Here is a 14,901-nt window from a genome sequence, read left to right as displayed (position 1 = left end):
AGCACTACATGGTTACCGTCCAAATTACATTTGGAGAGTTTGGGGTGGAAAACGTTGCTCCCAGAGTCTGGTTGGTTAGGAAGAAAGAGCACCAGAGATAGATGGGGAGGTAGATTGAGGGAATTTACAACTGACCATCTGAGGACAATACAAATGACATCTGGACACATTGCAATTTAAGAGAGAGAAATAATACAGTGAGACAAAACAGTGTGGTTGACTGGGAGAGAAAGATTGAGAATGGGATGGATTGGATTGGATGCTGACTTGGAAGGAAGGAAAGATATATAAATATATTTAATTTGGGTTTGAATGGAACATGCTACCTATTAACTGCTAGTGGAGTTGGTAGAAGAGAGAGGCTGGAGGTATCAGGCAGGGACATTTACCAAAACGAGAGAAGAGTTTGCAATATTTCTAAAGTGCCCAAGAATAAACTTCTAAGATGTCTTCTCCACAACTGTTCCTTCTTTTCCTGTGCTGTCTTCCTTTGGCAGGTATGTAAGAAAAGGATGGAGATGAGAAAGTTTGAAGAAAAGAGATAAGCTTGATAATGGCTAAGAATACTCAATTCAATAGGTTTAACAAGGACAACTAACTTTTTAGATTCGACCCATAGCTCAATAACAGGAGAAATGCATTGATATAATTCTACATCTGTAGCTCAGTTGGTAGAGCATGGCGCTTGTAACGCCAGGGTAGTGGGTTCGATCCCCGGGACCACCCATACGTAGAATGTATGCACACATGACTGTAAGTCGCTTTGGATAAAAGCATCTGCTAAATGGCATATGATATGTTACCTTTGGTATGGTTATGTAAACCAGATGGTTACTTAAATTAAGGCCAGGTCAAAGTGGATGGGTGGGCTTATAACGCAAATGTCTAGCAACCCAAAGGTTGCGAGTTTGAATCTTATCCCAGAAGACATCAGCATTTTAGAAATGTTTCAACTACTTACTACTTTTTAGCTACTTTGCAAATACGTAGCATGTTAGCTAACCCTTCCCCTAACCTTAACCCTTTAACCTAACTCCTAAACTTAACCCTAACTTGAACCCTAACGCCTAGCCTAGCTAACGTTAGCGAGCTAGCTAATGTTAGCCACCTAGCTAGAATTCGTAACATATTGTACATTTAGCAAATTCATAACATATTGTAAGTTTGGCAAATGCACAACATATAATACGAATTGTTATTCGTAACTTATCATATGAAATGGTTAATGGACACCCATAAATTAATACATAACATACGAAAAGTAACATATTATACTAAATGAAGTGTCTTGGATTTACATACAGAATAATACAAAATGCTCTGAGACCAGGTTGCAACCATTAAAAAGTTTAGGGGAAAATGAATATCTTTAGTCCTGAGTTGTCTTTTTTCCCCACCTTCATACCCCCATTAGTATGATGTACATCTTATATTTGATACAAAATCCCTTTCTTTATTAGCAACTCTGTGCTGTTAACACATGTTTCCTGCAATCTCTCCTATGGACTGCCTCAAGTTCCCTCAGGAGTGTCCTGCCGGGCAACGCTGACGAGCTAGCACAGCAGTGGAGATGTTATACGTTTGTGTGTGTATGTGCGTGCTTGCGTGTGTGTTTGCATGCGTGTGTTTGTGCATGTGTGTAGGCATTGGAGACAGTATTGGGTTTCCGGTGGAGGTGGCATGACCGAAACTATACAATAATGTTTCATGATTGTGTATTGGATTGGATAACAAACTTGAGTGGCACTGCAATTGTGTAATGTTAACTAAAGTTGAAGAGTTAAGTGTGGGAGATGTTTTATGGCCCACTATGCCTGCCTAGCCTTGCCTTCCTGCTGGGTATTCACTACATAATATGAGACAAAAGGCTAGCTGAAAAGACCAAACGTCACCACTATTCTCTCAGCAAGCCAGTTGTTAGCTCCCTAATGCCTGTGATGCCATCAAATTATCTCTAAAAATAGCCAAACGCTAAGTGGGTGGGACACAGGATTCTGTGTTACTCTGAGGATAAGAGGAAAGGGACCGCTCTGAAAATTATTTTTTGCCACATAATTCGATTTGAGGTCAGTAATTTGCAGTGATTGAATGTATTGTGTTAACACCTTTCTAAATGCAGAGCTGGTGTGGTCTATCCACTGACTTTTGGTGAGCCAATTGTATGTCTCTTAGTGTGACAGTAATACATCCCAATGTCTGTCAGTCTAGCAATTACACTATCATCTCCTCTTGTCTCTATTTCAGTCAGTGCACTGACAAGTAGGCCTCGACTTACTGAAGTGAAATATACTGAATACCATTGAAATTACCCTTTCCTCATCTGTAGGCTCCCTGCATCTGGTCCTGTATGAGAAGAGCTGTGCCAGTCCCTCTCAATGTGGTTTATCTGGGGAGAAACACGCTGCATGCCTGAACTTCACCTACCAAAATTACCGCTGTGACACGGACCTGTGCAACGAGGCTATGGCCCATGCTGCCCCCATCTGGAGGGGAGGTGCACTGTGCATCCTAGTTATTTTCTCTCTCATACTAAGCTGATATCCAAATGTATTGCATTTTATATGTACATTCCTCATCATACAGTAACATGCACAACCTATACTGTAAAGGGGTGAATCACACACACACACACACACACACACACACACACACACACACACACACACACACACACACACACACACACACACACACACACACACACACACACACACACACACACACACACACACACACACACACACACACACACACACACACACACACACATCCTAAACAGTAGTGCACAGTCAGTCACCTGAGGGTATGGTGCACAGTCAGTCACCTGAGGGTAGAAATTAGTCATATGTCTATTGAGACATATCACAGTGTTAAAATTACAATGAAACTAGTGGCAAAACATAATCCATATGTTGATCAAATCTGCATTCATTTATAAGAACATTTGTTTCTAAGGGTTAAACTATTCTACTTTTCTATGGTGCTATATTTAGCAAAACTGTTGAAAAAGGATTGGCAGCCATTAATAAACAAACAAGTAAAGAAACAGTAACCAATTGTGGTTTTATTTTGACCGTCTTTTCAGGATGATTAAAACCTACAAAAGAAATACTAAGTTTGATTGTCATTGACTCAATGTACGCAACATAATCTAGGTTAAGTGCTATTGCCTTCAAATAAAATTGAAGGTGAAGTAAAGGGCTGAAATACGTGGAGGAAAGAATGCATCAAAAGTTAGGAAGAAAATAAACAACAAAAATGAAGATGGGTCTTTTAAAAAAGAGGATGGGTTTGAGGAGGGGATAAAGATGGAAAATAGATATGTATGAAATGGAGACGTAAAGGTGGATAATACATTAAATAATCATTAAAGACGAATGTAAAAAGTCCCTGAAGTCATCACTAATCTTACAGCAAAAGGAAGTTCAAAAAATAACTGTTACAAGCTTCAGTAAAGGACAATACCAGACTACAACAGGCAACATTGAAATGAAGACTTGGTCTCTTTTTGACAAATAGTTATGACAACAGGACTATAGACAATTGACCGGTAAAAGTAGGTCCATAGAAACCAAATAAAATCCATAACATAAAGGATTCAGTCATGTAAAATAGTAATGGGTTTTATGAAGATTTTTCTTATCTATCAGACGGGTTGATGACTCGACTGTATAAAATAGCTGACATAACATTGCCAACTCAGATGCTAAATATATTGCAAATGACATCTTCATGTTTGTACTATTCAATAACGTGAATTGCACTTAGTGACTGTCTTACAAAACCTTACCCTGGAAGACATTCAAAATATATAGGTTCTGTCTTCACTAAGCTGTTGTAAATGTATGTCATCATGAATGCACCATCTATCAGTCAGGCTGAGAGCTCTATTCAATCTATCGCTGAATCGTTACAGATTGTGCAATAGAAATTCAAATGTAATTTCTGATTGAGCCGGCATATGCAGCATTTACCGTGAATGCATTCTCCACTAACACGGTAACATTGCCTTTGAATTTCAATCACGCTGTAACCGCTGACCACTGACCTATGGATTAAATAGAGCCCAAACAAATATGTCCAGTTCTTTCCCAGGGGACTGAATTTCAAGTCAATGTGAAATGGATTACTTATTCAAAGTCACTACACACTACAAAACCTTAGTGCTGAACGATTAACTGACATTTCGTTTTTTTTCCATGTTATTAAACAACTAATGGACCAAAGTCGGTTAAATTACTTGAATTCCATTTAGTTAGTCAAATCATTCAGAAAATAAATGATGTCAAGAACTATGTGGGACCCCGGGTTGAAGGGAGTTGTTTTCATTGAACAAATATTCAACATAGTTCAGCGCAGAAATGTCATAAATAATTACAATGACCACAATCCATTGCGCCAGTTTCCCCCCCAGCTCAAACAGATCAGAGGAAGAGGCCAAACGAGAGGTTTCACTTTCGCCAAAATCTCGCCAAAATAAACCGAATGCAATGCGCTTGGAATGACTTAGGCTTGTCGTTTGCCTTCCCGCATTTGCGACGACTCTCATTATTAGGGCGGAGAAATTAGCATCTCGCCATTGTATACTGATCTCAGGACGGATACACTTTTACGCATGCTACGTTAGGTTAGATACACAGACTGAATAGACCACACGAGAGAGGAATATACACAACACAACGACGAGAGGGACAGAGACAATTAATGAAAGTATGCCTTATCTACTTTGAAGATCTAGTCAAATGATTTCATGAGAAAGCTCTGCAGCATACTTAGGCAGACTAGCTAAATAGGATGACTAAAGACAGTATAGTATGGGGAGGACGTAATGTTACATGGCCTGGCTGGCTGATTGCTAATGCCTGAGCAGAGATGAGATTATTACTTTAAGGAATTAAAAATAATAATGTAATCCACTAAAAACTAAGTAATATACACATTTTATTATTTCATTGTAATTTTCAATTTTTCTATTGACGTTTACCCAATGTGGACCTGATCAGAGACAATGGAATATTTTAAATGTTTTGGAAATTCAATGTTTACTATTTTTGGCTTTGGAATTTTCATTAAAAAGCTCTAAAATCATGTCATTATTTCATAATGCATTTCATATTTAACAAAAAGAATCAAAACCAAAATTAAAAACCATGATTATTATGCATTAATAGAACCGAAAACGAATGACCTAAAAAACTCAAATTGCTCAGTACTACAAAGCACAGGACTTCAAAGGTTCAAAGGTGTTTAAACAACTTAAACAACACCCAGCTCGATAGACCTGAAGTAAAACCTTTCATTTGTCTCACTAAAGGTTCAAACTTCTCTTTTTTCAAGTTCAAGTAACCATATCAAAAAGTACAAATACACAATCCTGTAGCATTCTCTCTTTGAATATTTCAGTTTCAGTTATCTATGCAATGTGCATCTCTATTTTTAATGAATGTGACGTTTATGGTTTAGTCATGCGAGGAGCCATGTGCACGTCTGCATTACATCCTGTAGTTTTCCCTCAGATTACAGTGAAACATGTGACTGAACCGGCTTGGTGCCTCAAGGCCATACAGAGTCAAGTACTTTAATAACCTAAAGTTCACACAAAGCAGCAACTATAGCCACATTACTTCGTCTGGAATAACTCAACTGTCCTGCAATATGAGCCTCTCACAGTTTTTTTTTATAGTATAAAAAATATCCTTCACTTTGAATGGGGGAATGGAGGTTGATTACTAATAGCAAAAGAGCCTTACAATGGGGGGGGATATAAACTTGATTAACCCTTCACAGCGCTACAAGGCGGAGAAAGGGGAAGCCGAGGTCTGCTGAAATCATTTCCTGTGTTGGTAACAGTACAGTGCTGAGAAACACCTCTGTATAGTGTGCCCTGATGTACTATTACATGCCCAAGACCTGCTTTCCTATTCCCTGAACCTAATCTCGGACCATTTAGCATGTATAAAACGACTGCTTCAAACTGACCATGTTAAAGGCGGTCCGCCCTGAACAATATATCAACAGTGTAATAATATATATGTAATAATGTATAATTATAGACACACCTATAACAGACCTCTCTCTTTCAGCTGCAGGTAGCAGTTAAACTGTTATATGTGTGTGTGTGTGTGTGTGTGTGTGTGTGTGTGTGTGTGTGTGTGTGTGTGTGTGTGTGTGTGTGTGTGTGTGTGTGTGTGTGTGTGTGTAATCACAACAGAAGAGCAGTTTACGGCCTGGCCAGGAGATAGAAGCTAATAGCTGGCAATATATGGAGTGCAGAATTAATCATAGTGACTGAACACCTTTAGTTGGATGCTACCATATGTAACCTACTGGCCGTGTATAGAACTTCAACTGTGTGTAACTGCCACTGAATATATGGTATTAAGACTGGATGCGTGTGTGTGTGAGCGCATTAGTGTGTGTGTATGCTGCCAAATGTACAGTGTGTGCGTAGGTGAGTGTATAAGATGTATTCACTGGTGTGTGAAAACTGATGGAATCCCCTTCTCCTCCTACTTAAGTGCTTTAGCCACGGCTGAGTAGGCGATGTGTATCTCTGTGTCGTTGGGGCAGGTAGAGGAGAACTCCTCGCGGGCGTACGCAGCGTCCAGGTACCGCCACAGGTTGGAGAGAGACTTGGGGACGGAGAAAGTGCGATACTTCAGACACACAACCTGAGGATTGGACAGGGAGAGAGAAAAAAAGAGAAAGAACGGAGAGATACATGTAATTTCCCCCCCACTGCAAATCATCCTGTAACATTGCTTTTATTCATACTGTACATCTGTCTCTACATGCAAAGTTCTAACTAAGCAATAAGGCCCGAGGGGATGTGGTATATGGCCAATATACCACGGCTAAGGGCTGCTAGGACACAGTCCTTAGCGGTGGTATATTGGCCTTATATCACAAACCCCAGAGGTGCCTTATTGCTATTATAAACTGGTTACCAACGTAATTAGAGCAGTAAACATAAATGTTTTGTCATACGGTACCCATGGTATACGTTCTGATATACCACGGCTTTCAACCAATCAGCATTCAGGGCTCAAACCACCCAGTTTATAATGTAGATTATAGTGTTCATAGTGCGGTCTTTAAAAAGTATGTGGACACCTGCTCGTCAAACATCTCATTCCAACATCATGACCATTAATATAGAGTTGGTCCCCCCTTTGCTTCTATAACAGCCTCCACTCTTCTGGGAAGGCTTTCCACTAGATGTTGAAACATTACTGCGGGGACTTGCTTCCATTCAGCCACAAGAGCATTAGTGAGGTCGGGCACTAATGTTGGGCGATTAGACCTGACTCGCAGTCGGCGTTCCAATTCATCCCTAAGGTGTTCGATAGGGTGGCGGTCAGGGCTTTGTGCAGGCCATTCAAGTTCTTCCACCAATCTCGAACAAACCATTTCCGTATGGACCTTGCTTTGTGCACGGGGGCATTGTCATACTGAAACAGGAAAGGGCCTTCCCCAAACTGTTACCACAAAGTTGGTAGCACAGAATAATCTAGAATGTCATTGTATACTGTAGCGTTAAGACTTCCCTTCACTGAAACTAAGGGGCCGAGCCCAAACCATGAAAAACAGCCCCAGACCATTATTCCTCCTCCACCAAACTTTACAATTGGCCCTATGCATTGGGGCAGGTAGCGTTTGTGAAGCATGATTCATCACTCCAGAGAATGCGTTTCCACTGCTCCAGAGTCCAATGGTGGCGAGCTTTACACCACTCCAGCCCTGCTCTTGCAGGGCAGAAAATTGCCGACCTGACTTGTTGGAAAGGTCAGATCATATGATGGTGCCACGTTGAAAGTCACTGAGCTCTTCATTAAGGCCATTCTACTACCAATGTTTGTCTATGGAGATTGCATGGCTGTGTGCTCGATTTTATATACCTGTCAGCAATGGGTGTGACTGAAATAGCCGAATCCACTAATTTGAAGGGGTGTCCACATACTTTTGTTTATATAGTGTATTTTATCCGTATAATCTGATTAATGTGCCTGTCTGTATATTCTGTTTAGTGTGGCAGGATGATTTCAGAGTCAAATTCCTGAACATGCAAATGTCTTCGGTGAATAAAGGTTTTTCTGATTCTGAATACACGTGGCTACTGAATAACCAAAATAAAAGTAAGATCCAAAAAAGTAAAGACAAGAAAAGTAACAGTTATAGCCAAGAAATGTTTATAGTACAAAAAGGAATGATCAAAATAGCCCATTGGATCTTTGCAGTTCGCACTGAAGTTAATGTTGTACATGTGGCAGCATTTAGCTCACAAGTGGTCCACCAACCCCAATTAATACTGATTTGATTATGGACTTCACACTAGGCCACAAGGGCTTAAAACAAAGAATTACCTTGACGATGTTCAGCTTGGGCAGCAAGTTGCAGTCGGCCAGAGTGAGGTCCTGCCCATCCAGGAAGGGGCGGGTGGAAGAAGTGACCTCATCAGCACTAGTCTCGTCAATCTCCTCAGGAAGTGGTGAGCCAAGGTAGTCATCTAGCTTCTTCAGGGCCTTGAGCAGGCCTTTCTCTAGGTCTGACCACACAGAGAACACACAAAGTACAACACATTTATTAAGACGGACACGTACATAAACAAACTGTAGTACGCGCAAAGCTAAAGCTCCTCACTAGTATCATGCAAGTAAAGCCTTCAGAGAGCTCCCTGCAATTATATTGAAACAGGAATTGAATGTGCTGCACCATGAAACAATGCACAATACAAAGGAAATATGACTAACACCCATAGAAATATAATTACTTTAATTATTTGAACAAAAACATAATTGGACTTGAGGACTTGAGGTACAGATGTAAATTGCTGAGTTAAAGAGTAATTTAAAATGACTCATTGCACATAACAAATGCTTATCTTAGTGTGTACTTTTCACTGTACTTCTGAAAGCGCTGCTAAAAATACAAGACCACAGGCAACCGGTTTGTGAAGAGACGCAAGGCTCAGAGCATAATGCCATTAACAAAGACACTCCCTGCTGCTCTGGGATACAGAGACAGATTGTGGGAGTTCTTGCAGGTGCTTGTTAACACGCAATAGTGTTTCTGTACATGAAAGGTTCGGGCTCAGTTCATCCTGAGTTGTCATTGTCACTCACTGTCATTGAGCTGGGGGTTTGAATTCTTGATGTAGGCCGAGAACTTGGAGAACACGTCCAGGCCGGCTGTGTTAGACTCAGGGTTCCTGGAAGCCATGCGGGGGTATCTGGGAAGGGGGTGGAGGACGTATTACAAATTTGCCATCTAGCAAACCTCAGTCAGCAAGTTATCATGGGAGAAAGCATGTTGTCTTCAGAGAGGAACACAGGAAGTAACGTTAAACACATAAAGTACATGCAAGGACAGTACATAACCTATCAACATACTTTACAGAGGCAAACAACACACACAAATGATTATACAAAGGAAGCCAAGCTTCTCCTAAAGTAAGTTGAAGGAAATTGCCAACCTTAATATAATTACTTTTGTCTATACAGAAATAATTCAAATCATTCCAAATAAGCAAGTACACCAGAAAGCATGGTTTGGCCCCAGATGATCATTAACTTCATTTAAAAAAACAAGCTGTGGATTGTTCTAAATCACAAGTGAATAGCCTACAGTTGGAAGGTCCGCAATTTGGGCACTGCGCGCATTTAAATACCAAATAGATTATTGTTGTGTTATGACTGTCAGTGAAAAGCAGCTGAAATAGTGCCAGGCATATCACTATATTTCAAAATACAATTGCTATCGCTGGAAAGAGAAGACAATAAAAAGTCTCTAATCTATTTTTTTGTTATCAAAATGCTCAATTTGAGTAAACCAGAGCCTATCTTATTGGCACCAGCAGAGAGCATCCTCCTTATCCCCGGTGAGTGCGCATATTCACTCATCATTAGATCAGTGCAACTTAAAACTTTAGATGGCCATCTGTATAATTTCTGTCTCCTCTTTTCGTAGGCCTAGATTAGATGCCTGCAGACAAGGTCGTAATTATTGATCTGTTTGTCAGCAGTAGCCTATACTTTTTGTAACCCTGTACTTTTTGTTGTATTCAAAAATATTCTGCTTATGTCTCCAGTCATACAAAGTTTAGTAGAATTGAAATGAAATGTGTTTATAAAAGGCCACATTTTTTCCTGTGAAAAGAAAGGGGAAGAAACGTATCTGATATAGCCTATAGCCTAGGCCTACTCTGCGCCACAACACGCTCAGCGATGCATTGAAGGGTATTTTTTGGAAACAGTGATTGAGTTATACTATTAGCCTAAATGATGACTATCCAATCTACTCAGAATAGTAGGCTATCTTACATAAGTCTACAAATGCGATGAAAGATGCATGGAATGCTTTATTATAAAAAAATGTGCTTCCCCAAACCTGAAATTCACGTGCCACCTATGAACATAGATCTGGAAGGATATGGAACTGAACTTGATGCAAGTAGCACCATAACTGTTTGATGGTTTGATCAGAGGATGGAATAAGAATAGAATGATGGAAGGAGTGATTACTTTGGAGGGGACAGGTTCTCCTCCAGGAACTCTTCTATCTTGTTGGTGTCTGTTTTCACCTCCGTCCCATAGAGCAGGAAGGGGGGCTGAGCACCAGGTGCTAGGTCCTTAAGGATGTCTGGTTTCCTATCAAGAGAGAGAGAAATGACAGAGGGAGAGAGGGGAAACAATGACAGCATTAGAGTGAGTAAGTAGCTTAGACATGTGCAAATGTAATATAAATGTATATGTAATATAAATGTATATGTAATATAAATACAGATTGATAGGCATTAGACAGACCTCTTCATGTCCACGGTGGTGACGTTGAACGTTACTCCTTTAAGCCACAGCACCATGAAAAGGCGCTGGGAGAACGGACAGTTGCCAATGCTCTGGCCATCACTGCCTGCCTAGAATGGGATAGAAGGCCACATATTATGGTCATTCATCCGAACAAGAAGATCATATACTACCCAAGAGAGATCGGGGAAGTCAAAGAGTGATTACCCTCAAAGAGGGTAATGTGTGACAGAGCAGGGCTGTGGGTCTCTTGAAATTTGAATGGTGGGGAAATGAACAGGAAGTAAGTATTTTAAGCTGCTACCACAAGGACATCTTTCATACCTGATGAGAAAAAAGGGTTCTAAGTCTAGATATTCACACAGAGAAAGCATTATAAGAGAGTGAAGAAAGGGTACCCTATCTTTATATTGGACCGTGTTTTCCTCTGAATGACCACACCCCTGGGCTGCTCTGGCCAGCTTATGAAATATACACTGAACAGAAATATAAACGCAAGAATTTCAAAGATTTTACTGAGTTACAGTTCATATTAGGAAATCAGTCAATTGAAATAAATTATTTTAGGCCCTAATCTTTGGATTTCACATGACTGGGAATACAGATTAGCATCTGTTAGTCGCAGATACCTTAAAAAAAGTTAGGGCGGTGGATCAGAAAACCAGTCAGTATCTGGTGTGTCCACCACTTGACTCATGCAGTGCGATTACATCTCCTTTGCATAGAGCTGATCAGGCTGTTGATTGTGGCCTGTGGAATGTTGTCCCACACCTCTTAAATGGCAGACATCGTGTATGGCCTGATGGCGGTGGACGAATAGCACGACAATGGGCCTCAGAATCTTGCCATTGATAAAATGGAATTGTGTTCATTGTCCATAGCTTATGCCTGCCCATACCCCACTGCTACCAACGGGAACTCTGTTCACAACATTGACAACAGCAAACCGCTGGCCCACACGACGCCATACACAATGTCTGCCATCTGCCCGGTACAGTTGAAGTCCGGATTCATCCGTGAAGAGCACACTTCTCCAGCGTGCCAGTGGCCATTAAAGGTGAGCATTTGCCCACTGATGTCGTTTACGACGCCAAACTGCAGTCAGGTCAAGACACTGGTGAGGACGTCGAGCACGCAGATGAGCTTCTCTGAGGTTTCTGAAATTCTTCAGTTGTGCACACCCACAGTTTCATCAACTGTCCGGGTGGCTGGTCTCAGATGATCCAGCAGGTGAAGATGCCGGATGTGGAGGTCCTGGACTGGCGTGGTTACACGTGGTCTGCGGTTGTGAGGACGGTTGGACGTACTGCCAAATTATTAAAAACAACGTTGGAGGAGGCTTATGGTTGTCAGGACCCGGTTGCGAACCCGGGTCTCCGGAGTGAGAAACAGTCACTTAACCAACTGAGCCACGAATAGTCAGCAAAACTCAGAAGATGAGGCAGACACAGCAGTACTTGTGACGGTGTATTTAATGAAGTAAAAAGTGAAGTTCTTCAGGAAAACATGTAACTCCACAACCTCAAAAGGAATCATACAAGAACAAAGGTAATCCTCCAAGACAAAAAAGGTAAATCCACAAGGTGGAAGGTAAAGCACAAAAAGCCTCAAAAGATACTCAAAAAACAAACAAACAAGAACAAAAAACAGAATTCCACAAGAGAGTCCACCGGGATCAACAAGAGTTCTCAGAGTACTAGGGCTGGGTGCTGACATACAAACACAGAGCAAAGAACAGAGGAAAACAAAGGGTTTAAATACAATCAGGGGAAACGAGGCACAGGTGCAAATAATAACGGTGATCAAGGGAAAACAAAAGGTCAAAAGGCACAATGGGGGCATCTAGTGACCAAAAACCGGAACAACCCTGGCCAAATCCTGACAATGAAATTGAAATTAACAATAAATTATCTGGCAACAGCTCTGGTGGACAGTCCTGCATGCCAGCTCCATGCTCCGTCAAAACTTAAAACATCCTTGCATTGTGTTGTGTGACAAAACTGCACATTTTAGAGTGGCCTTTTATTGTCCCCAGCACAAGGTGCACGTGTGTAATGATCATGCTGTTTAATCAGCTTCCTTGATATGCCACAACTGTAAGGTGGATGGATTATCTTGGCAAAGGAGGAAATTCTCACTAACAGGTGCACAATATTTGAGAGAAATACGTTTTTTGTGAGTATGGAAAATTTCAGGGATTTTTGTTGTTAGCTCAAGAAACATGGGATCAACACTTTACATGTTACGTTTATATTTTTGTTCAGTATAGATTAAGGAGCCTATATATCATATGTATTATCTTAATGTGCATTTAATTAGATTATAAAATGTTCTGGCCATTCAACTGATGTGCCAAATGGGGTACAGCAATAGGCATGGCTAATATGTTAATCAAATATAGCGTAATATATGGCCGCCCTATCTACTATCTTATGAATACCATGAAAACCCTTAGGCCTGCTTTCTCTAGGCATTCAGTCTTCAAACAAATGAGGGACCAGTGGCAACAGTTTACTTTTCTCACTGATAAGTTATCTTGCTGCAGAAATGCGTGGGTTATAATGACGTTTTAGTAAAATAGATTACATTGTACCACATAATGACATTCTGGCAGCGAAAAGTAATGGCGCATTGTTTACAAAGTAACTTGTCCAAGATATGATTATGCATGTCACAGAATGGATTTGATGACGTTGCTTACCTTCACAAAAAGTTCAACTTGAGGTTGATTTTCGTCACTCATCTTTTTGTTTCAAGTGTTGCTGCTGGAACTGGAATACCTAAAGGAGACAGGACTGATTAGTTTTTGGATGGGTAACGTTAACAACTCGCAATGTGCAGTCTTGCACTAACTTTCAGATATTTGACTAATTTCAATGATAAACATAACCGATGTCGACCAAGGGCTTGGCCGCACTATCTGCTATAGTCAGTCAGACAAATTCGATAGTTTATATAAACTAATACAAACAAGCAGCAGGAAAAATAAGGTCTTACTGTAAACCGTTATGACTTCATTAATAACAACCTTTCACGCGAGTTTGGTGAGTAACAATGTAGTCTAAATTGTTCTTACCTCGCTCACGTCCTGTGTGGAACTTGCAGTTAACGCCTTTTCAGTTTCCCCTCCCTCTGTGTCGCTTGCTACACACTCATTCCTCCATTTCCTGGAAAGCCCACATACAAGTGATGTTTAGAACTCCGTTGTAACCCTAACCAAGCGCCCCGAGCGAATAGCGGTGATAAGAAAGAAAGGCACCCGATTGTGTACGTGAACGAGATGGGGACAGGGGGGTGGGGGTGGGGCAGGGAGACCTTGGTGGTCGTCGATGTCATTTGGGTTACGAAATCAAAAAACATTGTAATACAGTAGCATACCGAAGCTGAAGACAGCAGATATTTAAGGATCTGACCCTTAAAAAATAAAAAATAAAATTTTTCGCCGAAAATGACATACCCAAATCCAACTGCCTGTAGCTCAGGACCTGAAAGCAAGGATATGCATATTATTGATACCATTTGAAAGGAAACGTTTTGAAGATTGTGGAAATGTTACATTAGTGTAGGAGAATATAACACATTAGATCTGGTAAAAGATAATACAAAGAAAAAAACATGCATTTTATCTGATTTATTTTGTTCCATCTTTTAAATGCAAGATATGGCCACAATGTATTATTCCAGTTTAGGAGCAATTTAGATTTTGGCCACTAGATGGCAGCAGTGTATGTGCAAAGTTTTAAACTGATCCAATGAACCATTGTATTTCTGTTCAAAATGTTGTATCAAGTTGTATCACCTGGTTCAAGAACTACTTCTCTGATAGAGTTCAGTGTGTCAAATCGGAGGGCCTGTTGTCCCGACCTCTGACAGTCTCTATGGGGGTGCCACAGGGTTAAATTCTCGGGCCAACTCTCTTCTCTGTATTCATCAATGATGTCTCTCTTGCTGCTGGTGATTCTCTGATCCACCTCTACGCAGATGACACCATTTTGCATACCTCTGGCCCTTCGTTGGACACTGTATTATCTAACCTCCAGATGAGGTTCAATGCCATACAACTCTTCTTCCGTGGCCTCCAACTGCTCTTAAATGCAAT

At 40.7% G+C, this 14,901-nt stretch overlaps 1 protein-coding gene across 2 annotated transcripts; it reads right to left on the bottom strand.

The window, feature by feature from the left end:
* Nucleotides 1-3,038: 3,038 nt before the first annotated feature.
* clic1 (chloride intracellular channel 1) lies at nt 3,039-14,034 on the bottom strand. 2 transcript variants are annotated; one of them, XM_046362446.1, is made up of 7 exons: nt 13,879-14,034; nt 13,504-13,582; nt 10,803-10,912; nt 10,521-10,646; nt 9,123-9,229; nt 8,364-8,545; nt 3,039-6,671 (listed from the first exon to the last, which is right to left on the bottom strand). In XM_046362446.1, the coding sequence occupies exons 2-7, from the start codon at nt 13,543-13,545 to the stop codon at nt 6,510-6,512; spliced, it is 729 nt and encodes a 242-aa protein (XP_046218402.1). In that variant the 5' UTR covers nt 13,546-13,582; nt 13,879-14,034; the 3' UTR covers nt 3,039-6,509. The 2 variants fall into 2 exon arrangements, with proteins under 2 accessions (XP_046218402.1, XP_046218403.1); XM_046362447.1 differs by lacking the exon at nt 13,879-14,034 and adding an exon at nt 13,800-13,875.
* Nucleotides 14,035-14,901: the final 867 nt, after the last annotated feature.

This window comes from Oncorhynchus gorbuscha, linkage group LG09 (assembly GCF_021184085.1).
Source record: "Oncorhynchus gorbuscha isolate QuinsamMale2020 ecotype Even-year linkage group LG09, OgorEven_v1.0, whole genome shotgun sequence".
Lineage (NCBI taxonomy): Eukaryota > Metazoa > Chordata > Actinopteri > Salmoniformes > Salmonidae > Oncorhynchus > Oncorhynchus gorbuscha.
Note: the sequence above shows the minus strand (reverse complement) of the source record. Positions and strands in the feature narration are given on the sequence as shown.

Excerpts from the sequence above, each read along its gene's own strand:
- clic1 (XM_046362446.1), bottom strand. The coding sequence starts at position 13,545 with ATGAGTGACGAAAATCAACCTCAAGTTGAACTTTTTGTGAAG. Across the intron at positions 10,647-10,802 it reads ACCACCGTGGACATGAAGAG|GAAACCAGACATCCTTAAGG; the intron begins GTCTGTCTAATG and ends CTCTCTTGATAG. Across the intron at positions 6,672-8,363 it reads CCAAGCTGAACATCGTCAAG|GTTGTGTGTCTGAAGTATCG; the intron begins GTAATTCTTTGT and ends TCCAATCCTCAG.